Below are 24746 nucleotides of genomic sequence, written 5' to 3' on the forward strand. Positions count from 1 at the left end.
TCTTTTATCTTGCAACCAAATGCATATGGTGACCTCTAAGAAGATAGTTTCCTAAATCAGCTACAAATAGCCCTGGAAGCATATTTCTCAGTCCAAAATTTTCACAAATGATACTAAAGCACTTAGCCTAGCTTTGACTTAGAAAAATGCTATAACTCCACAGCTGCATCGACGACACTACCTGCACACAGTCTCTGTAAGAGAAGGGCTCCACGCAGAAGCGCCCTATACAATTCTTGGGGGCTTAAATGGTTGCTTCTCAGTGTGGAATCAAGATCCAGACAGCCTATAATAAATGCATCTTGCAGGAAAAAACAAACAAACATACGTACATTTAGTGATCACCTGATAACACTTGGTTTGGAAGCCTGTGACTGCCACTTCTTGACCCTTGTGCCCTTAAGAAAACCATGTAAAATAAAGGAAAACCCCAAGATCCTCAAGTGACTATATTTCCCGGATTCTCGGAATTATCAATTCTAATACATATCATTTAAATTTAATGTAGGGGCTGGCCCCGTGGCCGAGTGGTTAAGTTCGCGCACTCCGCAGCAGGCGGCCCAGTGTTTCGTTGGTTCGAATCCTGGGCGCGGACATGGCACTGCTCATCAGACCACGCTGAGGCAGCGTCTCACATGCCACAACTAGAAGAACCCACAACGAAGAATACACAACTATGTACCGGGGGGCTTTGGGGAGAAAAAGGAAAAAATAAAATCTTTAAAAAAAAATAAAAAAAATATTTAATGTAACTGTTCAGATTTTAAAAAGAGGTTTTGTAGAAACAATGAAATACGTTATTCCTTCCAAACGCATCCAAATCATTGTGATTGCTATTACAGAAGGCTCAACAAACACCCACACTGGAGCACATTTAAACTGTTTTGAGAAAGAATCTGACCTAGTTGGGGACAGCAAAAGATACATGGTGCCTTGTCTACAGAGTTAACTTTTTATATCATAACATGCCTGGGATCTTCCCCCAAAAGAAGAAACTTTCCCCAAAAAGAAGCAGCTATTATTCAATGACAGGCTATCTTGTGTTTGCAAATCAACTTCTATTAAGAGCTCAAAATTAAAGGAATTACCCATGATTTTCACAATATCCTAACAAAGCAGATGCAAGTCATGGGTTCTAAATCTCTTTTTCTCCCAGAGGAAGACAAAGCAATTTAGACATCACATCAGGCATTGACATGGCGCTCAACATCTGAGTCTTCACATGCTCTCACTGGCTCTCCGTAAGAGTTCTGGGACGTCACAAATGCTTTATGTGCCCTCTTTTTCCTATGAGGAAATTGGGGTGCAGAGATTAACAGAGTGACTTTTACAAATGATCCAAATAGCCTAATGCTTGTTACATTTTTGCTCCAAATCCAAAATATATTAAAATGCCATCTTTGAAGTCTTGTTACAGGATGGCATTTCCTTTTTTTGTCACTCTCTACTGTCCCCTGGAGACCTTCGGTCTGCACGTTCCGTCGACTCCCCTGCTTGCTGCTTCTCATTCTCCCAACGGTGAACTGCAGAGGCGTTGCTCTGCAGGGTTCTGGGGAAGGCGTGGGGAGCAGGGTCCAGCTTTGCGTTCAGACCTAACAGCGGGCTGACTTTGAATTTAAAATGTCATTAAAGGAGAGGTAAGATTTACATTCTTATCAAATGATGGCCTGGGACTAAAAAGCCGAAGAAAGGCTATTCTACGGTCTTTGGGGGGTCTTTTTAGTTCACAGTTGTCAGAACTCATTAAGTGCAGAGATACCCTACGTAGCATTTTTTTCCCAAACCTTAGGACAACCATTTTCTAAAGAACAGAGTTGAAGAAACAATGGAAAATAAGGCCTCTTGCGCATTCTGAGTTTGCTAACCTGCATCTCCTACTGACTTGATAGTCAAGTCCCCTCACTGGCTGTTACCTCACATTCCAGAACCTCGTCGTGAATTCAACGCAGTCAGATGTGTCACAAATACCTTTAATAAAAATAATGACGGTGATGTCGAAACCAAATGTTTTGACACAATTCTTTTTTATACCAATTTTAGCAAACAGAATGCTAAATTCTGAGATGGACCCCCACATTCTGCTCTTATATAGCTGCACAAAGAAAAAACTTAATAAATCTAGCATTTATGTTGCACGTTTAATAGAAAGCTCTTAAGCCATAATCACTGTAGCTGCTGGGCATCTTATTTCTTCAAGAATTCTTTCAGTGCATGCATTAACTTTGGTTAAATTATTCTGGATTTAAAGGCAGAAGAATATTTAAAATAGTATGGTTTCAGAAGCATCATTGTAACAGACCAATTTCAAAGATTCAGTTGCTAAATTTGACTTCATAGTTCCTTTGCAGATCAGTTATTTAGACTTAAAAAGAGAAGGGAACCATGTGCTGTTATCTCTGTGGCCATTAGTCGCACACAAAGAAAAGAAGAGAACAATAAAATAAGACTAAGAAATCATTCTTCCAATGATTGTCATTGAACTGTTACATTAGTAAACATTCACAGTATGAAGTCTCTCTCAGTCTCCAGCATATAAAGTAGTGCAAAGGAAAAAAAAAAAAAAACCAACATTCCAGTCCTGTTATCTGTGAACAAAACTTGTTACATTTTCTCCGATTTCATTTCTTCCATATTGTTAGGCATTTGCTGTCATATCTTCCCAAAATTAATAATAAAATATAATCAATTTGTAAAGGCCCCTGCAGCCTTTCTAAAAGTTAATTTCCAGTTAAAAATAAACTTTAATTAAATCCATGATAAAATTGTGACCTATATTCTATTAAATAATTTGCTTTTTTTTTTCTACACAGTAATTCTTACAAGTTTTAAAAAACAACAACTACGGAATCCAAAGACATGAGATGCTATAAAAGCACTGATAAATGACTGCTCAAGTTCATTAGTTCTTACATAGTAAATACTTCAAAATGCCAACTTTCCCCATCACTGCACGATTACTAACAACGTTGACAATTTACTTACACACATACACACACGCACGCAGCACACACACAAACACGTTCTCTCCACGGAACCATCTTTACTTTTAACATCTCTTCCAGTTAATGTGCAAAATTCTTGCATTCTAATAAAAAATATAAAGATAGATTAGCTCCTATTTAAGCCTCTCTCTTCTCCAAGATGTATCATTTATTGGATATGTAAGACAAGTTTAGTAACAATTATGCCATGTGTAACCATTAAATGGCGTACTACTGTATGCGTTGGCTTCATTTGCATATTTCATTTTCATAACTGCACTCTCTATGCATAAATATATTTGGAGATGCTGGGGTTGGGGGAGGGGCAGTGGCGGGCGGAGAGCAAGATTCACACATCCGTCTCCACGGCCTTCACATTAGAACAGTTGTTTTTGTCTGTCTCGCTGTCATCCTCCTTTCCCTGACACTTCTCCTCCTTTGCACAGAGAGATTCCTTCACTCCTTCCTCCATCTCCAGATACTCGGACTTGTCCCCCAGGGAAGAGGAAGTGGAGCTCCGGAATTTCTTCAGCAAATTAGAAGGGAGGTATGCGCAACTGACCGCGTTCTGTGTCAGCTGTGTCTGTTCCTCGTTCTCAGTCTCTCTGTGGTAGAAGTAGTTGAAGTTAGAGACAATGACGGGCACAGGCAAAGCGATGGTCAGGACACCCGCAATGGCGCACAGGGACCCCACGATCTTGCCCCCCACAGTGATGGGCTTCATGTCCCCATAACCCACAGTCGTCATGGTCACCACAGCCCACCAGAACGCATCTGGGATGCTTTGGAAATGGGTGGTGGGTTCATCCGCCTCCGCGAAATACACAGCGCTGGAGAACAGGATGACCCCGATGAAAAGGAAGAAGATCAGAAGGCCCAGCTCCCGCATGCTGGCTCTGAGGGTGTGGCCCAGGATCTGCAGGCCCTTGGAGTGTCTGGAAAGCTTGAAGATCCGGAACACGCGGACCAGTCGGATGATCCTGAGGATGGCAAAGGACATGGCCTGCTGCTGCTGACCATTGCCACCCCCCTGTTGCTGGGCCAGATCGGTGCCCAGGGTGATGAAATAAGGCAAAATGGAGACAATGTCAATGATGTTCATGATGTTTTTGAAGAAGAGGGCTTGGCTGGGACAAGCAAAGCAACGAACCACAAACTCGAAGGAAAACCAAACAATACAGACCGTCTCCACGATGAAGAAGGGGTCGTTGAATATCGTGTGCCCCGAGTTCTCCGGGTGGGGTGCCGAGGTGTCATTCAAGGACCCACCGTGCCCGCCCGCGCTCAGGGCCACGATGAGATCCCTGTCGTCCCTGAACTCAGGCAAAGTCTCCAGGCAGAAAATGACGATGGAGATTAAGATGACCAGGACGGAGACGATGGCGATGCCCCTCGCCGGGCTGGAGCTCTCCGGGTACTCAAAGAGAAGCCAAATCTGCTTTTTAAACTCATTCTCCGGCAAGGCTCTGTCCTCCTCCTCTCTCACGAAGCCCTCGTCCTCCCGGAACTTGAGCAGGGCCTCCTCGCCCAGCTGGTAGAACTTCACCTCCTCGGTGAAGATGTCGCAGGGCACGTTGACCGGCCTCTTGAGGCGGCCCCCTGACTGGTAATAATACAAGATGGCATCAAAGCTAGGCCTGTTCCTGTCAAAAAAGTACTCGTTGCGCAAAGGGTCGAAGTACTGCGTCCTCTTCTCAGGGTCCCCCAGCAAGGTCTCGGGGAACTGCGCCAAGGTCTTCATCTGGGTCTCGAAGCGCAGGCCCGACACGTTGATGACCACGCGCTCGCAGCAGTCGCCGCAGCGCACGGCGTAGGCGCCGCCGGGCCCGGCCTCGGGGGGCAGCAGGTCGGCATAGGCGCCCTCGTCGCCGCGCTCCTCCTCGCCGCGCGGGAACCTCCCCTCGTCCTCCTCCTCGTCCTCCTCGTCCTCCTCCTCGTCCTCCTCGCTCAGCTCCCGCAGGATCTTCTCCTCGGAGCCGCTGGGCATCAGCTCTGCGCAGTGCGGGAAGGTGCCCTGCCGGAGGTGGGCTCTCCTCCTCTCCGGCCGCGGGCGCCTCCTCCTGCGGCTCCCGCGGCCGCTCGGAGGGTCGTGGGAGGCGCAGGCCGCCCGCGCCTGATGGTGGTGGTGGGAGCCCCCTCCGGAACCCCCTCCAGAACCTTCCACGGCCGCGGTGGCGGCGGCGACGGCGGCGGCGGCCGCGGCCCTCGAGTGCGCCAGGCGCTCGCGCTCCCGGGCGCGGGCCTGGGCCGCGTAGCCATAAGGCATATGGCTGTTGCACCCTGAGCTCTCCGCGCTCACCATCGCGACCTCCATGGTGATGGCTTTCGGGAATGGCTGGTTCCAGTTGCAGAAGCAGAAGAAAGAAAAATAGGGCAGCTTCTTTTCTCACCAAATTAAGGTAAGTTTGGAACCCTTAAGCAGATTGCCTGGAAGACCAGGGATATTTTCAGTCCAGCTTTGCATTTTCTGTTTTTAAATCAGCACGCCCCATGCTCTCTCCTCCCAGGGATTCAACAGTGCTGTCTAGAACTTGGCTGGTCGAGATACACAACCTAGCACTCGCAAGCCCAAGTCCGAAGTGGTGGGGTCTCTCAAACACCCGTTTTGGGGTGGATGTTCAAATTCGGAAACACGTCTAGGATGTGGCTGGTGATGCTGCTGCAAGATTCAAAGGCAGCAAGTATCTGACAGCCAGCAGTTGTGCCTAGAAGATGGAATATATTTTTCTTCCATGGAAATTGTCCAAAGCTCAGTCCATCGTATTTAAATAAAATGCAAATAAGCCTTTAGTCTTAGCACTTGCCTTCTAGTGACGGCTTGACCCACGTTAACATGCGACTTGCAGTATGTGCGGCCATTGCCCCTCCAAGCCTCTCAGGCTGACTCTCCAGGCTCCCCCCTTAAGTTCATCACAGGCTTCCTGGACCCAGGGGCAATGCCAGGCTATGGACAGAGGCAAAGACCTTGGGAGGTTGAGAAGGCGCAAGATGAGGTGTCAGCAGGGGCCAACCCAGCTCTGAGGTCTCCATAGGAATCAAGGAAATGCAGAGCCTCCTTCAGCTAAAATCATGCAGAAGCAGCGCGTCACCTGAAAAAGGAAGAGAAACAAGCAGAGGGGAAAAATAAAAAGAAGAATCAAGTCATAAGGAGCAAACAGCATTTCCTTCACATGCACATCTTTCTCTTGTCCTCAAGCAAACCGTGTAAAGCACCAAGTGACCATAAATTTCCAGGAGTCTGGGGCAGGTTGTCCAATCTCCTCACTAAACATCCTTCTTTCCTTCTTCTTGGGATATTATTTCAGCTCAGTCTATTTTCACAGCAACTCAATTATTTTTCCTCTTTCCACTTTCGACCCACATGGCTCTTCCCTCGGTCCTCCCTTGCACTAATGCCAGGTCTTAATTCTTGTTGTCACTCTCTTTGTTCCACAATAATAATGCTGTCACTTTACAGCTGCTTCCATCATTCATTGATCTCAAGGCATTTTTTTAAAATTTCCACTCATAAAATATTTCTGAATTTAGTCCCCTTCCACCCCTCTGTGTCTTGATTCAGCATTAGAGAAACTGGAACAACCAGTTTTCTTTAATCCAGACTCCACTACTTAACAAGCTTCAGTCACCTCATCTACAAAGTGTAGGTAATCATACAACCTCCCCCATCTCTCTTTTGTAAGCATTAAATGAGGTAATGGATGCTGACAGAATAGCACAGAGCCTTGTACATAATGAATATCAACAAATGCTGGCAGTCATTAATAACACGACAGTAACCTGAGCTGTTACTGTCTATCTACCCGCCCCCACACGTGTTATGTCCTGACACCACTATCCGAAGTAGAGAAGGACGGAACGTGAGGACATCCAGGACGTTCTGAGACGCACCACGGGCCTGTGTTGAGCTGGCATTCCCTGACTCCCTGAAGCATGTCCTTGTTGTCGCTTTTCTGTTCCTCAGACTCCAGAACACTCCCCGCCACCCACAGCCCAGGAGCTAATCCCCATTTCCAGTTGTCTAAGAATCATCTTCTCTCCTCGCGTTCCTCCATGCTCACCTCAATGCTGCCTCCCACACTCTGCTCAAGGGACTATCTCCTTCTGTTTGAAATCCCAGTTTGTGTGGACTTTATTTTCAGCCTATCACACTTTCCCCTATACTTTAATCCACAGCTCCCCCTCCTCTCTCGCTGCCCGCCTGTATTCCCAATCTCCCCCCTCCTGACCACATCGTCCTTGCAGCCCACTCTGTCCCCACTGTCACTTGGCAGTCCTGGCCTTCCTTCTTCCTTCGTTTGCTCTGCCCTGGTCCAGCTAATTCACCTTTTCCGCCAGGACCCGTATAAGCTCCCAGCCCGACCTCCTGTCTCTTTCTGCTTCTTCCATTCACTCTGTCCCACAGGACTTTCAAGAATGCACAGAGTGGCCGGGGAACCGGGAAGGATAAGGACGGTCAGAATTCAGGGGATCCGAATGGCACCAGCTTCTCTTCCTTGAAGCACTAGGGAAGCATGAGAGAAATGGCTTTCTGGAGCCATTAACAGGATTCGGCTCTTGACCACCTGCTGCTCCTCACTGAACCATGGCAGCCTAGAAACCTCAGCACACCAGAGTCGTATGAAGTGACAAGCAGGGAGGGCTTCTCAGTCACATCTCCCTTCCCAATCGCACACATTCTCCTAGGGCAAGAGGCGAACTCGACGGGGACACAAAGCCCTGAAAATACACTTCTGAAGGTATCTGGTGTCTCAAATGACATCCTCTTTGCCTGACTCCTAACATCATCCCACACTCTGAAATGTTCACCCGCAGGAGGTCTCCGAACCTCTGCTCTCCCTCTGGAGGGTCAGGCCAACATCTTTTAAAGACTTTCAGAGGCCAGATAGCCTGAGAGTTTGCTCAGCTTCTTCCCCAACTCCCTCAAAGCAGATATAATACAATATTTAAATAAAGCCCCAGTGAGACCAACGTGCCTGTAGATTTGTATACTACGCACACTTCTGCCGCCCCACTGCCGCCCAGAAGGTCAGGAATTAGAGGGTCTTCTGATTCACCATCACCTGCCCTCTTTTGGTTCTACACCAAATAATTTCTATTTTATTCATTTAATTATTTATTTAGGTGTGTTAGTTTTTGTTTATCTAATTCCCTTTCCCACCCTACAAAAAGCAAATTATCTTCCTTTTAATTGGCTACCAGTTACCTCACTCTCCCTCCTCTTTAAAAAAAGAAGAAGAAAGAAAAGAAGAAAGAAAAAATATCCTCCACCCAGCAAACCAGACTGGTTTAAAATCTCTCCTCCTTCTCAAGATCTTCACGTTGGGAGAATCTAGTCAAGCCCACTCCCAGGAGCCTCTATGGGGGAGACCTTTGCAAGGAAATGTCACCATCAAACTAATAGGATTTTGCAGACCTCGCGTTCCCCAAACGCTGCGCCCCCAAACAACAGCCAGGCATCCCGCCCCTCCTCCTCCCACCCCCAGCAAGGCTGTTTTCATCTCTCAGTGCTAATTCCTGCAACTGTCTTAGGGTGGTACCTGAACCTTATCAGAGAAGGAGAGAAAGAGAGAGACTGAGAGACTCAGAAAGGCCAACACGGTGAGAAACATGCACTTCAACGCACGCCATTTGTACAGCCGTTATGTGTGGCTCAAATGCTCAGAAAATGCACGCAAACCTAAATGTTGGGAGAGGCAGCAATTCAAACCGCTGACCAGCTGTTCCCAAAGGAACGGAACCGGTGAGTCTGGGAGGAGGCGAACGCTGCTGAGGCTGAACCGCACCTCGCCGGGACGACATCTTCCCTGGCGCCCTCGCCTCCAGCCCGGGCCCCCCGGCGCACCCCCATCCCCATCCCCGGAGTCGGGATAACGCCTGTGGGCCCCGAGCCCCGCGCAGCATCTGCACCTCCCTCTCCACCTCCTGGGTTATTTTTAACCGCCTTCCATTCATGCCCTTCTGTCACATTCCCGATGTTATTTATCCCTCAAATGCCCACTGCTTCTGAACAGCCCAAGAGGAGAGCGGAGAAAAGACCAGAGGGCACCACACTTACCGATCCAGGCGGGGTGCACAACAAAAATAAAGAGAATCCCCGGTGTCGGTTCCCCCCGCTCAGCGGCAACAGCTGGAGGAGGGGACGAGTGATCTCGGGAAGAAGGAACCACTCCGGGGAGGCAGGTGGAGGCTCCAGGACATCCACGGAACAAGTTCTGTCGCCTGGCCGGGGGCGCAAGGTCCTCGCCGCTGGATCCCGGGGCGGGGGTCGGGTTGCCCCCGGGAACACCCCAAAACTCGGGCTCCTCCGGAGTTCAGCACAGGAGGGCCAGCTGGGAAAGGAAGTCAAGGCTCCCCAGGAAAAGAAGCAAAATCCTAGACAGCAGCGAGCACTTGTTAGCCCGAGCGGCTCCCGCAGTACGCATCCCCCCGCGCTCGGCGCTGCAGGGGCGCACACGCCTCCCGGCCGGGAGCGCGCCGCGGGGGCGGGGCCGGAGGGGCGGGGCCTGCAGTGGGGCGGGGTCTGCAGCGGGGGCGGGGCCTGTCGTGGGGCGGGGCCTGCGGGCTGGGGCGGGGCCTGCGCGTGGGGCCGTGGCCTCGGCCCGGGGGAGGGACGTGCACGCGGTGGCGTGGGCCCTGGGGGCGGCGCGCCTGGGTGGGAGGGCGCAGTCACGACTCCACCGCGACCAGCCCCAGCCTAACCCCGACGCCCGGCTTCCGGGAGCGGTTGGGAACGCTGGGGAGCCCAAGCTGTGTGGCCCCTGGGGAGGAGGTGGTCCCGACGGCAGAGTGGGAGCGTCTGGAGGGATCGAGAGGGTGACCTCGCCGGGTCCAGTCTGGACACCAGAGGGCTTCTGGGCGTCCTCTCCCCTCCCCGGCATCCCCCGGCCCATGACGGGTTTGTGGGGACCCCGCGAGTCTTCCTCCCTGCATAGACCTTCGGCTGCAGCTCGGGGTTCGGGCCTCGGGGCGCGGAGGACGCCGACTTTAAACAGCGTTGGCCCCGTGAGCGGAGGGCTGCAGAAACTGAACCGGGCCCAGGCGAAGGGCGGTGCAAGAGAGGCAGAGTCCATGGGGGAGGGGGGCGCAGGGGTAGGGACAGTGCAAGCCCGGCCTGGGGTCGGGGCTTTAGAAGGAGAGGAGGAGCCCTCGGCGAACCTGTTGGTGCAAAAAGAAATGCGATTCGGCGGGAGGCTAGGCTCCGGAGAGGTCTCTACTGTAGTGGTCGGATCTCTACCACCACCCACCCGCATTGAACATCCAAACCCACACTGCCTCAGTGTGCGCCACCCCCGAGGCCACCACCCTGGTGAGCACCACCCCCGTGCGCACTACCCCCGATGGCACCATCCCCCGTGGGCACCTCCCCCGAGGGCACCACCCCCGTGCGCACCACCCCCGAGGGCTCCACCCCCGTGGGCACCACCTCCGTGGGCACTACCCTGTGGGCACCATCCCCATGGGCACTACCCCCTGCCAGGCTAGTGCACCCGCAGCGTGCTCATTCCCGGGGTGGACTCCAGGTTGCTTTTTAGGTGGCTGGCGTATGAAATGCCCCTGGGCACGAATGTCAATGTGCAATTCCCACAAATCCACTAAAAGAAAGGTTAGTGGTGGGGAGTGCGAATTTACACGCACATGCCAGAAGCTCAGGTGGCGACCGCACCTCCCCCCGCTCCCCGGATGGGCCGGTCAAGCGGTGGCTGCGCGCGCCCAGACTGCTGGAGAAAATCCGACCTTGGGCGGGTCAGTTGGCACCGAGGCCGCCACTGTCGTCCCCAGCTGGCAGCTTTGTTCGAGGGCCCTGTTGGGCCTCCTGCTTTTGTGGCACTCGATTAATTATTAAGAGAAATATTCCCGAACTGAATTATACATATGGCCCGCACTCACCGCCTAACCGCTGCTGGCTCAGCGAAGGACACCTGGAGGACTGCTTTTCGTTACTGTTTGATTCTTTCGATCTTTTTAAACAACTAAAGATTTCGCATTGTAATCAGTGAAAAGAAAAAAAGGAAAGAAACAAGAGAAAAACGGACGTGGGGTCTGGTTTTCCTTACTTCCTCCAGCTAGTGCAGCTTGAACTCCTGTGGCGAATAAATTGACCTGTGATGCTCTGGCAGAGGAATTGAGTCAGGCTCCGGAGAGGCTCTTTGCCTCCGTGCGCTGCCCCTATAATCCATTCCAGCACGGAGGGAGGGTGGGTTTCTCCGAAAGCGGAAATGACCCCCTGCACTGGCTGCAACCCTCTGTACCTCCACAAGATGATGCAGTCCCTGTGCGGTGTCCTACATACCACAGATGATTGCAGCTACTGTCGTCTTCTCAGAACGGTGTTTCTTGGGCTGGTCGAACCAGGGCTGAGGGCTAGGGCGCAGGGTCTTGGGACTAGTTTCCCAAAAGCAATTTGTGAGATCCGTCGCGAGCAACGGTGGAATGCTTTCACGCGGATGAAAACTGAGACTGGATGATGCGCAAGAGATGACAGTTGTATGGAAGCCTGGACATTTTAATTGGATCAGGTTAAAACTTTCTGAATTAAGCTTCTGTGTGCCATGTACTGTTTGCTCCCGTCATGGCCTGGAGAATTTTAAAGTTTAAAATGCCTGAGGACTTTGTAAATATTTGCCCTTCTTAGGTATCAGGAATGTGAATTGTAAAGTGCCCAGGGAGAATGCAGCTGAAGGGAAACCGCTCTCAGAAGATGCTCGTTCAGGTCCTAGGAAGACTACTTGCTGAGGACTTGGTCGAGGCGGGTAACACTCCTCCACGTGCCCACCCAGGACCCGGCTTCGTGCCCAGTTCTTCACATGTGTATTATCTAACTTTATCTGCATAACCAAACACTTGTGTGGTAGGTCCTATGATTATCACTATTTTAGAGAGAAGAAAATTGAGGCTTGCAATGTTTAATGAACTTGCCCAAAAGTTATGGCTAATTATGTGGCAGAACTGGGCCCGTCACATCTGACTCTGCACTGTGGACAGACCGTGCTAGAGTGGCTAACACCATGTGGTCTATGTCCATTTGTCCTCACAAACTAGTGCCTATTACACATGCACAGACAGGTTATGAAATGAGGCTGTGCACTATGATGGAGGTATGAGAATGGTGTTCCTGGGACGTAAAGAATGGGGGAGGGCATCTAATTTGGGGGAAGCAAGCAAGGATTGACAAGGAAAAGGGAGATGTGTCTGAAGAATGGTGAGAATTGGAGTGGCTGCAATAAAGAATGCACGGGCACGTGACCCTGGGGTGGACCAAGAGTAACTGGACCCTGAGAGATAGGTGGGGTCCAGCTGGAGAGGACATACTCCTCGTCCGGCCTTCCCACCATCCCCTGTACACGCATACACACACACATTCCCATATACACACATCTGCACATGCACACGCACACACACAGGCACGAAACTCTTTGCCCTTTTAAATAATTTCTTTATAAAGCAAACAAGAAACATTCCATTTCTCTGCCTGAAATTCTCTTAAGGATTCCTACAAACTCACATAAATAAACAGTAGCAGAAAATGCTTTGCTCATGCCCAACAAAAATCTACCTGTCCCAGTCTCAAAACTGTATTTTCTTTGAAAAGGAAAAAATTATTTTCTTGCCTTTCTTAGTCATCAGCTCGCCAAAATTCTTCAACTATCGCACCCCTAAATACACTATTACCACAAGTAATGTCTCCCTGGCTTTGAGTTCTCTCGGTGCTGGTACGGATGTTCTGGACCACGCTGTAAAGCCTTGGTTTATATAGAAAGGGGCAACGGGCAGCATATCTTCCTCTGTACAAAGCAGATAGGAGGCTTTTGGGGTTAAAGTAACTCCATGATGAATGTTTTTGTTCTCTGTGGGGACTGTGGCTCCCAGTGATTTGCAGTGTTTTGTTTACTCCTCCTCTCTCTCCCAAGAAGCTTGTGACAGCACCCCCAAAACAGGCGCAGTAACCCAAGCAACCAGTGCAGCCTCACCCCAAGTAGGCACTGAGTAAGGATGCGCTAAAAAGACGAATGATGAAGAAGGCTTCCAGTTACCCAGAAAGTCCAGTGCGTGTGTTGGGAGAGCACTAGAAGATCACTCTTTCACTGGCTTGCCCAGCCTCTCACTTCTCTGACTTTCAAAGTTCTGAAGGATGTGAGAGTGAAACAGTCCTCAGGGCCTTGCTCCCAGGCCTCCCATTCCCAAATGTGTGGATGCAGATGTTCTGAGCAGCCGTAATTCCTTATCAAATGTGGGTCACTCAGCCGATTTTTCCATGTACATGGATTTTTCAGTGACTGTTCATTACCACTTCCCATTCCATCTTACGCATACCAGTACGGGTCAGGTCTGAAGACATAAGAAAAGCATATTTACTTCTTATTACATGAGAAAACATGGACTCTGGAGACAAAGACTGACCCCTCACTTCCTGACTCCGATCCCAGCCCTGTGCCAGCCCAGTGGGGAGAGAGACAGGAGCTGCCTGCCCCGGCTGGACACGGCAGTCTGGGGGGAGAGAGATGACTCAACACACTCATGTGGTCAGGGTCTGACAGCAGTCACCAAGGGTCAGAGAAGTGGCACCTAAGTGAGGCTATAAAGAAAGGGCCTCCGGGCAGAAGGAGCCACGTGGCAGAGGCTTGCTGAGCAAGAATGGCACCTGTGAGGAGAAGCAAAGATAAGCAGAGGATCCAATGGAATGTAAGAGGGGAGCAGGGGACCCAGTGGATTGGAAAAGGGAGCAGAGGATCCAAAGGAATGGAAGAGGGGAACAGGGGACCCAATGGAATGGGAAAGAAGAACAGGGATGTGGACTTAGATGTGCAAAGCTCAAGAGTTTGAACTAGGGTCTATGACAAAACACTGCATGAAAGGATTCTCAACCCTTCTTCCACCTCTACACACAGGACAGATACCGTTCACATGCACAGCACACTCCCCTGGGCAAACCCAGACTAGCAGCCTCGGCATCCACTGAGAGACTGAGTTGCAGGCATTCCCAGGCTTCCTGGCTACAATCGTGTCCCTTTCTCCTCTGTCTATGAATGCGTCTCAGAAGCCAAGTGACTGAAATTGAGTTGGCATAACCTTAAATTATCTCAGATTTAGTTTCCCAAACGCAAATAGATCAAGAATGTCCATCTTTAATTGAAGTCACTCAGAATTTGCCATGCACCCCGCCTTTAACAGTGGTACACCAATGTGGGGTGACACTGCTGCTGAGAGCCACTGTGCCAGATACACTATGACAAGGGGAAGCAGCAGCATCCCTTTAGCTCTCTGTTCTGCTTTCCTGATGTGTGGTTAGGAAATAGGGCAGTGGTGGGGCCTCACTAAAATGAAATAGCAACCTCGATGCAGCCAGAAATCCACCCACAGCCTTGTCTGCCGGCACCCATCAGTCAGAAGCAAGCCTGGGCAGAGGTAAACCTAGGAAGGGTGTAGACTGTGTTTCAGTCCCTACAGACACTCCCACTGCCGTGCCTTCTGTCTAACTCCTAATGGTTTATGTCAAGGAGCTTTTCCCACGTGCCTAAACATGGACCTTCTTATAAAAGTAAGAGGTCATGGTATACTTCCTGCCAAAAATGAGTTCCAGACTCTCTGAAGGCCCCTTTAAATATGGTCAATGACCACAGGATAGGCGGGATTCTGGCTTCTTCCCCTTCTCCCCCATTTTGATTGTGTTCGGCATCATTCACCCCCTGGAACAGGCAGCACCAAGGCCTACAGAGGCCCTGGCTCTGCAGCCTAAGAATGTGTGTGTGCCTTCTCCAGGCTGCCAGCACCCGTCACAGCCCTGACTAGCTCTTCTTCATCAGACCAGCACTACTTCTGATTCGGGTGAGTGTTAGAAAGACCTTGTCCAGCACGTGCTTTCCAAAACAAGGGCCATCGTTGTAGGAGGGACGTCCTCATGTAGGAGAATTTCTACTAGGTACAGATCAGCTAAGAAAGCTCCCCAAGGTTATTTCTGCTCTTTGCTCACTTTTCTCCACTCCTGGCTATGGGTAGAAACAAAATTCCAGGGATTAGTCAGCTGATAGATTTTAGAACAAAAAGCCAAAACAAACAAAGCTGAGAGGATGAGTGACCAGGATGCTACCTCACGGCTTCTCATCAGTGGCGGCCGAGAACAACACACCACCAGTGGGTCTCTATATGCTAGAAGCCCCTCTAGGTCATTTCTCAGTCAACTTCACAAATCAGCACAGAGACCATAGGCTGACACCTCCAAGGATCATATGCAAAAACTGACAGCTTCCTTTAGATGGTTTTTAGAAAGAGTCCTTTTCCAAATTCACATATAGGTTTGAACTTGAAAGTAAGTTTATAATAATATTTATGGTGAAATTCTGATGATTTACAATAGCCCTTGGGGTAAAAAAATAAACATTTGACTAAGGCAACTGCTCTTGGCTTGCGTGAGGGGCTGGAGCCAGGATCGGACAAGGGGGTTGTGCGATTGTCTCCCGGGCATCCTGGCTGCAGACCCTCCAGCAAGACACTCAGCCTCTGTGAGCCCAACTTCCTGATCTGTGAAAACAGGAACTGTTCCATTAGTCCTGTTTCACAAGCTTGTGTGTGTATTATACAAGAAAACGTTAAGGAAAGTGCTCTACAACCATAAGAATACTATATATTTTAAAGTAATAACCATCCGTTACGGACTGAATGTGCCCCCCCACCCTCGCCCGCAATTCGTCTGTTGAAACCCTAACCCCCAATGTGATGGTACCAGGAGACAGGGCCTTTGGGAGGAGATTAGGGTTAGACAAGGTAATGAGGGTGGGGCCCTCCTGAGGGGATTGGTGCCCTTAGAGGAAAAGAGACACCAGAGAGAGAGGTATTTCTCTCTCACACACACAGCAAGAGGGCAGCTGCATACAAGCCAAGAGGCCTCAGAATGAAACCTACCTTGCTAGCCCCTTGATGCTGGACTTTCCAACTTTCAGAACTAGGAGAAAATAAATCCCTCTTGTTTAAGCCACGCAGGTTATGATGTTTTGTGGCAGCCTGAGCTGACGAAGACACCATCGCAACTAGGGAACAGATATTTAAACTGTACGTTCCAGCAAACTTTGCCATGGTACATGAAACTCAGCAACACGGTGGGTAGGAACGGTTCTTACAGGTTCTCTTTCAAAGAATAGAAAGGCTGTGATCGACCTGCCAGTCGCTGACATAGTAGTAGAATTTTATTCGGCCTTTGTAATCTAAAACCCACCCTAAACCAATGGAATTTGGAGATTTTCTTCTTGTAAAATGGCTATAGATGACATTGTAGGGGAGCACAATTTGCTGCCCCAAAATGTGTCTCTTTGGCTTGAGGATTATTTTGGGCTGATTCTTTTTAAGAAACAAAAGACTCAGAAAGAAACTTTGCTTCCCCCTAACTGCTTGAAAGGATTTAGGATAGAAGGCTGTTCCGGGAAAGAGCTATCGTGTAAGATGAACTAGACGTGGTAGACAGGGAGGACCCAGCAAGACCCCTGAGATCGAAGTCCTCTCTGTGTCCCATTGCCTCTAGATGGCCCAGCAAACACTTGTTTACCAAACATTCACTCTTTTCATCTTCCTGTCAATTGCCTCCTCTCCATTTGAAGGCCCAGCCCCCTGTCCCCTTCTCCTTAGTTCCGTGACATCTGTGTCACTGCATAAAGGGCATGTCTGCTCACTGCGAGACAGAAGCCAATTGTGAAGAGGCAAGGTGGTGGCAGAGAAAGGGCATTTGATTAAGCGATAAGCTAGCAAGAGGGAAGATGGCCGGCTCATGTCGAAAAGAACCATCTTAAGGGGGACTCCGAATCTTGAAGCAGTTATATAGGCCAGTGGGTTACAGGGGAGGGGTTAGGAATGTTGACCCTCTGGTGTTGCAGACTGGGAGTAGCCACCCAGATAGACTCTCTGTTGGGGGTTCATCACATTCCGAAGGAACTCAAAAGAACAAAATTATCATCCTATCACAGCTGGGAGATACCTGTGCAAGCAGGGATCATAACATCTACAGAGCAGGTGGATCTCCTGGAGGATGCTCAACCGGCTGGGTTAGTTAGTTAGAGGTCATTCAAAGTTACAATATGGTCTCTTTTCTACAATACGGCTTCCCTTATGTCAACCTTATGTTGAGTCGGCATCATATATATCCATTTTGCTTGACTGTCTTTGGAATTCTTCATGCTTATGCCGTTCCCAGTGTGCAAACTTTGTTCGGTTTTCTCCTTATGTCATTTTAATTATTCCACCAGCTATAAGAACGAGAAGGGGAAGGGGGAATTTTCCCCTCCTCCACAACATTAGCTCCTCAGAATGTTGTTAACAGGATTAGTTGTTCACTCATTCAACACAATTTTATTGAGCATCTCCTCTGTCTCCGGCATGAGGGTGAGCACTGAACATCCCTGGTGAACACAGACCAAGTCCATGCTCTTGGATAAGTAAACAAGAGCATTTCAGGCAACAGTGCTGCTGTGGGGGAAATAATCTGGGGTAACAAAGTGTGAAGGAAAGGGATTTCAACTCTAGCTGGGTGATTCAGGAAGGCCTCGCTAAGAAGGTGACGTTTGAGGCAAGGCCTACATAACAAGAAAGCGTGCCACGTGAAGATAGTGGCAGAGAAAGGAAAAACTGTTAGCTGGTATGAGCAGATGTGGTCCCAAAGTTGAACATGTGGGATGATGGCGGTTAGGTGGCAGACACTTTCCCAAAAGGATCCCGGTGAACAAACAGCATCTCACGCATAGGAGTCCTAACGTGATCTAATTGTGCAGACCACTCCCCAACATTTCAAGTTGGGATCCCAGAAACGCATCGCCCTCCTTCCTTCCCTCGGTCTCCAATTCTAGACTCGGGCACTCCTGTAAGTGCCTAGGAATGGGTGGGAGGGGGCTCTCCTAGGGGTAGAGAGACAGTCCTGGGCCCAAGGAAGTGTTCCTAGTTCCACACCTGAATATCACTCACATTTGCGAAGAGCCCTGATGACTGCCATCCCCAGGTGCCCTGATTTGTAAATGCGGTTCCCAGCTTCTCCCCAGCCTAGGCTGTGCTGCCTGGCCTCTGAAAGGCAGGGTGTGCTCTCCTGTTACAACCTGTGTTTCACTAAGGGTCCTTTTGGTAGCAAGGAATAGAAAGTAGTTCAAGCCAGCTTATATGCAACAGTGGGCTTACGGTAAGGATACTGTCAGCTGTTACAAGAGTCCAGGAAAGAGCTGAAGAACCAAGACTACCAAAAACAGAGATTAGTCAGGTCTGTGTATATATCTAAAATCTCTTCCCCACCTCTCTCTTCCTTCTCAGCAATGAGTCTGTGCTTTCCCACAATATCTCCATTCAGGTAGCCCCATAATGGCTGACTTATCCCCATTATTATATGGTCTTTCAACTTAAAGTTTCTTCACATACTTTACAATTTCTGAAAGGAGAAATCTGATTGATTTAGCTCATCTTTTTGAACCAAACCACTCAAGTCACAAGTTGCTGGCTTAACTGATCCAGTCACCTGTGTCCCAAAGGGAAGTCCGTCACCTGAGCCTATGGGTGGAATGAGATTTCCTGAGCAGGGGCCAAGCCGAGTCCAGCGCTCTATTCTGCGGCACCGCACCAGCTTGGTGTGAGGGCCGGGGAAGCCTCGCTGCTCTTCCTTGCAGGGGATCTTCCCGGCACCATGTCCAGCACACTGGGAATGCTTGCACAGCCCACAGCCGAGGTCATGGAACCTATTTTACAATTGAGTTGCAGCTGACTAGTAGACAATGTTGCACTAAAATTTCGTAGTATTTTATGGGTTTTTTTTTCTGTACTTCAGAGCTAATAATTTCATTTTCAGACAGTAAACATTTCATGGCCTCCTGAAAAGCATATAGGCCCATAGGCATGGCCCAGAAGCAGACCTGATCCCTGAACAAAGAGCAGTCCTTCATCACTGCCCAGGACTTAATGTTCCTGGTGTTTAAGGAATTATTGCACCATCGCGCCGGCTGATACACTCTGGATGGCAGGTGTGCCCACTCACCTGTTTGTGCGTCTGCGTGTGGATGTGCGCCGACGTGCCAGAGTGCACCCCGTGTCTATGTTGTCTCCTATGTTGTGCGTAAGCTATAACGGGAAAGCTAATTATTAAACTCTGCAAACGCACCCAGAGGCTACTGTGAGCGATGCATCCAAAAAAAAAACCCCTAAAAATAACTAAGTAATAAATAACCATTTGCAGATGGGAACTGTTGATGCAGTTTTCGAAACAACAGCAGGTTTCTTTAAGGCGTGATGGAATTTTTCCCCGTATTTTACTAGGGGTACTAAACCTTCCATACTTAAAGGCAGATAATTTGAACAAGAGTGCAATAAAATTGACTGGATCCAAATTAAAGTTATTTTGAAGACAATATCAATCCATTGCTTTCCTCTTACAAGAGCTTTGCACATCCATATTCTTCTATGTTTGTTAAAAGCCCCAAGAGAGCCATTTCTGAGAGACGGAGCATTCTAGCAATTATTTAGAATACTACACAGCAGACAATGTAAGGGTTGCTCCTCAAAATAGTACCCTGATTGCTTATTTGTTCAGGTTCACTCAGAAGAAAAAATAAAAATAGAAAAAGAGACTAAACTAGACTAGAGCTAAAAAGTTCATTATGGCCTGAGACTGTGTGTAGAAGCATTTATGTGAGAAAGCTGCAGAGTTTGCAGCAAGAAACTTACTGAAAAATGCAAAAGAATTTGGAATTTTCAGCAGGGGTGACATACCAACCTTTACAAACAATTAACAATTTTAAATAATAACCAAAGTTTAAAATCAACATACAGAGGCGTGGGCTTGACATGTGATGATCTGAAATGGTTCCTTCTATCCAGGACCCAATCACAGCTTTTGGTGCAGTCTTTCAGGAGAGCTCCAGTTCATGTGGTCTCCTGCCACCACTAATGTATATGTAGGTAGTGGTCTGGTCACGTGCTCTGGCTTAGCTCTACAGTGTCCCTGTATTAATAGCATATTTAATAACACTACTAATTGTCCTGCTCAAGACAGTGCACATCCGCCAAGTGATGACCTTTGGTTCCTGTTTTAAGCTTAAAGAAAAATACGATATACTCTTGTCTTCACCTGGGGGAAGTTATTGACTCTTTCATTCCTAAATTGAATATGACACACGCAAAAAATAATTTGCCTTGTTTATGGTGATATATAGGTAACAGGATGAGAGCACAGTCTCTAAAATCAGCAAATATCCATCCATTACAAGACATATGATCTTCAGGAAGTTTCTTAGGTTTTCTAAATGTGACATTCTCATCTGCAAAATGAAGATGATGATCCCTGCTTTGTAAGGTTGTTGTAAAAACTGGAGAGACAGGTTCTGTGAAAGGTGAAAGGCACAGGACAATGAAGGGGTGATTGTACAATAGGGAGAACATTCATTAACGTAGAAAGTCTCAAAACAAAGGAAGGGAGCCTGAGCGTTTGGAGGCAGGTAAACCACAACCAGGAATCCTGTGGGAGTCATGAAGAAAGATGGAGGCAAGTCTTCCCTTGGAATATGCAAATAGAATAAAAAAGTATTTTCTGCTCACTGGTAAATCAGAGAAAACACAGCTATTTTTATTAAACCAAAATATAAAAAAACTCTCATTTGCCAAAGATTTATCTAAATTATGTGAGCTTGAAATCGTAAGACATATCTGATTCAATTTCTGTAAGGATACTTTTTAAATCCAGCACACTGAGTCTTAGTAGTTCAATTTCCCTAATTTCTGGGAATTTTAGGGATATTCAATTTATATATGCAATAATTTACCTCTAAGACAATCAGAATAGAACTCCTTAAAGAGATCTTATAGTGAAAGTTGGTAATTCCATCTGCAGGTAGGAAATATCACACTCACAATGAGAGGAAAGGCCTTTCTGAATGACCGACATAAACATATAGACAGAGAGAAAAAGTATATTGCTTCAATGCGAGAATTTCGGTCACGGGTCAAGCAGAAACACAGAAATACAGAACTCACTGGTCTGTATCAAAGAGCTGTTCTCTTCCCAGTTGGTACAAGCTCTTAATTGATTTGCACTCAAAATAGACAAACAGAAAAAATTAACAAACCATGGTCCTGTGGTCTTTCACTCGATAGAGACAAGATCCCTATAAACTATTAATTCCTTTACAGAAACCACCAAATGGTCAGACCCCAGAACCGAAAGAAGCTGGTACCAGAAATCAAGTGTGGATTAAAGGACAACCAAAATCAATCCTTACCGTGCTAGCCATGGATCTGAGTCCACAGCACAGGACCTAGAGTCAGACTCACCACCAGGGCCAATCACTGGTCAGGAGCAGACCGCAAAGGGCTCCAAGAGCCCTCGTTACCTGGGTGGGGGGAATGAGAACCCAGAACTGGATCTGGTCCTATCTGAGTTACAGCACCCAACTGTGAAAGACAAATGTACCAGACAGGAGATTTTTATGAAAACTATTGCAACAGGGAGGGTATTCGTTAATAAGGAATATCTCAAAGGACAGGAAGGGGCTCTGGGATTCTTAGAGGCAAGTAAGCAAGAAAGTCATCCTGGAATTTATGGGGGGCCTGAGGAAGTATGGAACTGGCTCTTATCTTTAAAATACACCAGCACAGGCTGGTCTTCAAAGGGTGGGATGATGTCTTAACCATAATTGCTTTCCATGAGCAAAGGGCTCAGATAGAGTTCAGCATTGTCATATTGTTGGTTCCATAAACTGTTTACTCATAAAGAACAAAGTGTCAGCAATCATCACTGGAGAGGCAGTGAATGTGGCAGTGGGCTTTATATATTCTGCATGGAGTCAAATACTGACTAGCCTTTACTACCTGTACGACTTTGGGGAAATTACATAATTTCCCTGATTTTTAATTTTCTTCTCAGTTCATTGGGCATAAAAAAGTGGCTTCTTCATAAAGCTCTTGTGAACATCACCGATGATCAAGAGGAAAAGTTCCGAGCCCAGGTTCTCACCCGGTGAACTCTCATAAACAATGGTCAACTCCCATCGTCATCGCCATTTAGAAGTGAACAAATGCCATAAGAAAATAGGTCATCGTCTTATTTCTAACGCCCATTTAATGAAGAACAAGGAAAGTACGATAGAGAAAAAACACTGCTTAGGTACTATTTCAGTTCTGTCACTACTGCTGTGGCTACATTCCCCCGAGCGCTCACCACGGGCCAGGAACGGACCGAAGTCTAGAGCACAAGGGTTCACTTTTTTGTTTGCCAGATTTGTTTGCTAATTTTAACAGAAAATTTTGATATTTCTTATTATAATATTTAAACATTTTCATCATTTCAAGTTTATTTGTTAAATAAATTCTGTTATTGTAAAGGAAACAGGAGATAAGTCATCCCTAAGTAATTAACTGAATACTAACAAATTCAATCGAAATCAAAGTTGGAGAAAACTAAATGGCGTTTTTCTGTGTTGTGTTCAAAGCCATAATTCAGCTGTTTTCCAACTGAGCTGATGTAAACTAGAAAACTGATTGGAGATAGTTTGAGAAAAAAAAATTTTAATCTTGTCATCTTCTTTTGCTTTTAATGAGTGAAATTAATGACCAGGAAGTCTTACCAGGTCACTGTTTATGTGGCCGTGGTCCTGGGAGGACGACGGCTGCGCTGTTGAAGAAGGGCAGATTCAGCAGTCCCAGGGGGACCTCCGCCTTCTCTCCCTCTACTTAGAGCTGGCAGAGCTTCGGCACAGCGTCCAGCGTCTGTATCTCTTTCCTCCTCAGCCTCCTACTGATGCTATTACTGCTCCCTAATTTACTGACCTTTACAGCATCAAGCAGGACAATAATTTATGCTGATTTCCTTGACTCCCTGCCTAGGATGAGGACAGTCTTAAAAAGGGGGGTGAACTGAGGGGGCCGTTTTTGCCATTTTGAGCTAATTCTCGACCAGTTTACATCTGCGTTGCAAAGGACTTTAGAGAGATTACCTGCGTGCTAAGGGGACCACATTTATAGCCACTGGCTAGAGAACTCTTTAAATCATCCAATGCGTTTAAAAACAAGACAAGACGAGACTTTCATTCCAAGGACTCAGCATCACAATACACAACTACAGAAAGCAGGAGTGTGGCCTTAAGCAGCTTCAAATATGCAGAAATGCTTGGGGAGACAAGGCCAACCCTGATGTAGCAAATATATACGATAATATGTAAGTTTTTATGGTCTCTGAAGTTAGATGGTTTGGGCTCAAATTCTGATTCTATCACTTACAGCCTATAAGCAGTTAACTCTAAACTTCATTTTCTTCATCTGAAAAGTGAGAATAAAGGGAGTACACACATTGCAGAATTGTTTTGAGGGTTAAAAGAGAGAATTTAAGGACTTATCTCTGTTCCTGGCCCACGGTAAGCACTCCAGTGAGTGTTAGCCACAGTAGTGGTGGCAGCAGTAAAATAGTACCTAAGTAGTATATATTATAAAGAATGTATACAGAGGCCACGTGCACAGCCTACAATTAGTATATCTGACAGTGTGTAATTAAATAGCATTTATGGTGGTGCAGATATAAATGCTATAGTAAGTCAAAGGAAGAAGGAACAGTGGGGTATCAATAGGGAAATGAATGCTTTTTGCACCATCCTGGCACGTAGGAAGCTCTTGATAAACATTAGGGGCTTTTCTTATCACCCCTGTTGGTCACAGTAGGCTTTGCAGAGGAAGCAAGGCTTGAGCTGAGTCTTAAAGAATGGGTAAGGTAGGGACAGCAAAAGGGTCCTCAGGTGAAAGCAATAGAGGAGTGAGGTCAGTGATGTGGGAATTGGCGTCACACGGGGCTCAAGACGCGGTCTGAGAGAGCCAGTGGGGATGTGGATGCTCCGATTTCTCTATCAGAAGCCATTATCGTTATGAATAGCTGCTCTTCCCATATCGTTTAGGAGCCAGTACTATGTGTAGTGGGCTGAAATGATGACCCCCGAAGAGGTATGTCTTCTGTCCTAATCCCCAGAACCGGTAAATATTACCTTATTTGGAAAAAAGGTCTTTGCAGATGTAATGAAGTGAAGGATCTCAAGATGAAGAGATCGTCCTGGATCATCCAGGAAGGCCCCAAATCTAATGACAAGGGTCCTGATAAGAGACACACAGGAGAGAGCCACGGAGAAGAGGAGGCAACCGAGGCAGAGCGGGGAGCGATGCAGCCACCAGCCGAGGACTGCTGACAGCCACCAGAAGCGGGGAGAGCCAAGGAACGGGATCTCACCTCAAGCAAGGCCCTTGATACCGAACTTCTGGCCTCCAGAACGGTGAAGGAATAAATTTCTGTTTATTCGCTTAACCCCCAAATATATGGTATGTTCTTACAGCAGCCATAGAAAACTAACACAGTATGCTAAACTTCTTCTTTATTTAACCTAAGCCTTCTACAATCTTCTAAAATACAATATGGATGTTATTATCACCATTTACAGATGCTACAGAAATATGTAACAGGCGCGTCTAACTTAGTCTTAAGGAAGGGTCAGGAAAGACCTTTTAAAGGAAGAAACGTCTAAAGCGCACCAGTTGGGTAGGTAGGAGTTAGCTGAGACACGAGCTGAGAGGCGTGACAGGCAGGTGGGGGGCCCAGGTGCAAGGATAAGAGCCTGAACCACATTGGGGGAGCTGGGGAGCACTGGAGAGCGCCAGGAAGGGCACCTTTGCTGCAGCACTCCGCTTGGGCCTGGCCAAGGGTGGAGGATCTGCCTGAGCCTGGGAGGAGCCCCTGAAAGACAGAAGAGGCTGGCACAGAAGCCGCCATGCCCAGGAGACTCA

General features: G+C 47.7%; 1 protein-coding gene across 2 annotated transcripts; it reads right to left on the bottom strand.

The window, feature by feature from the left end:
- Positions 1–1951: 1951 nt before the first annotated feature.
- KCNA4 (potassium voltage-gated channel subfamily A member 4) lies at positions 1952–9488 on the bottom strand. 2 transcript variants are annotated; one of them, XM_070624601.1, is made up of 2 exons: positions 9037–9488; positions 1952–6070 (listed from the first exon to the last, which is right to left on the bottom strand). In XM_070624601.1, exon 2 carries the CDS (start codon positions 5293–5295, stop codon positions 3331–3333), a length of 1965 nt encoding a protein of 654 aa, XP_070480702.1. In that variant the 5' UTR covers positions 5296–6070; positions 9037–9488; the 3' UTR covers positions 1952–3330. The 2 variants fall into 2 exon arrangements, with proteins under 2 accessions (XP_070480702.1, XP_070480701.1); XM_070624600.1 differs by lacking the exon at positions 9037–9488 and adding an exon at positions 7342–8445.
- Between the last annotated feature and the right edge of the window lie 15258 nt (positions 9489–24746).

The sequence above is a fragment of the Equus przewalskii genome, chromosome 6, assembly GCF_037783145.1.
Source record: "Equus przewalskii isolate Varuska chromosome 6, EquPr2, whole genome shotgun sequence".
Lineage (NCBI taxonomy): Eukaryota > Metazoa > Chordata > Mammalia > Perissodactyla > Equidae > Equus > Equus przewalskii.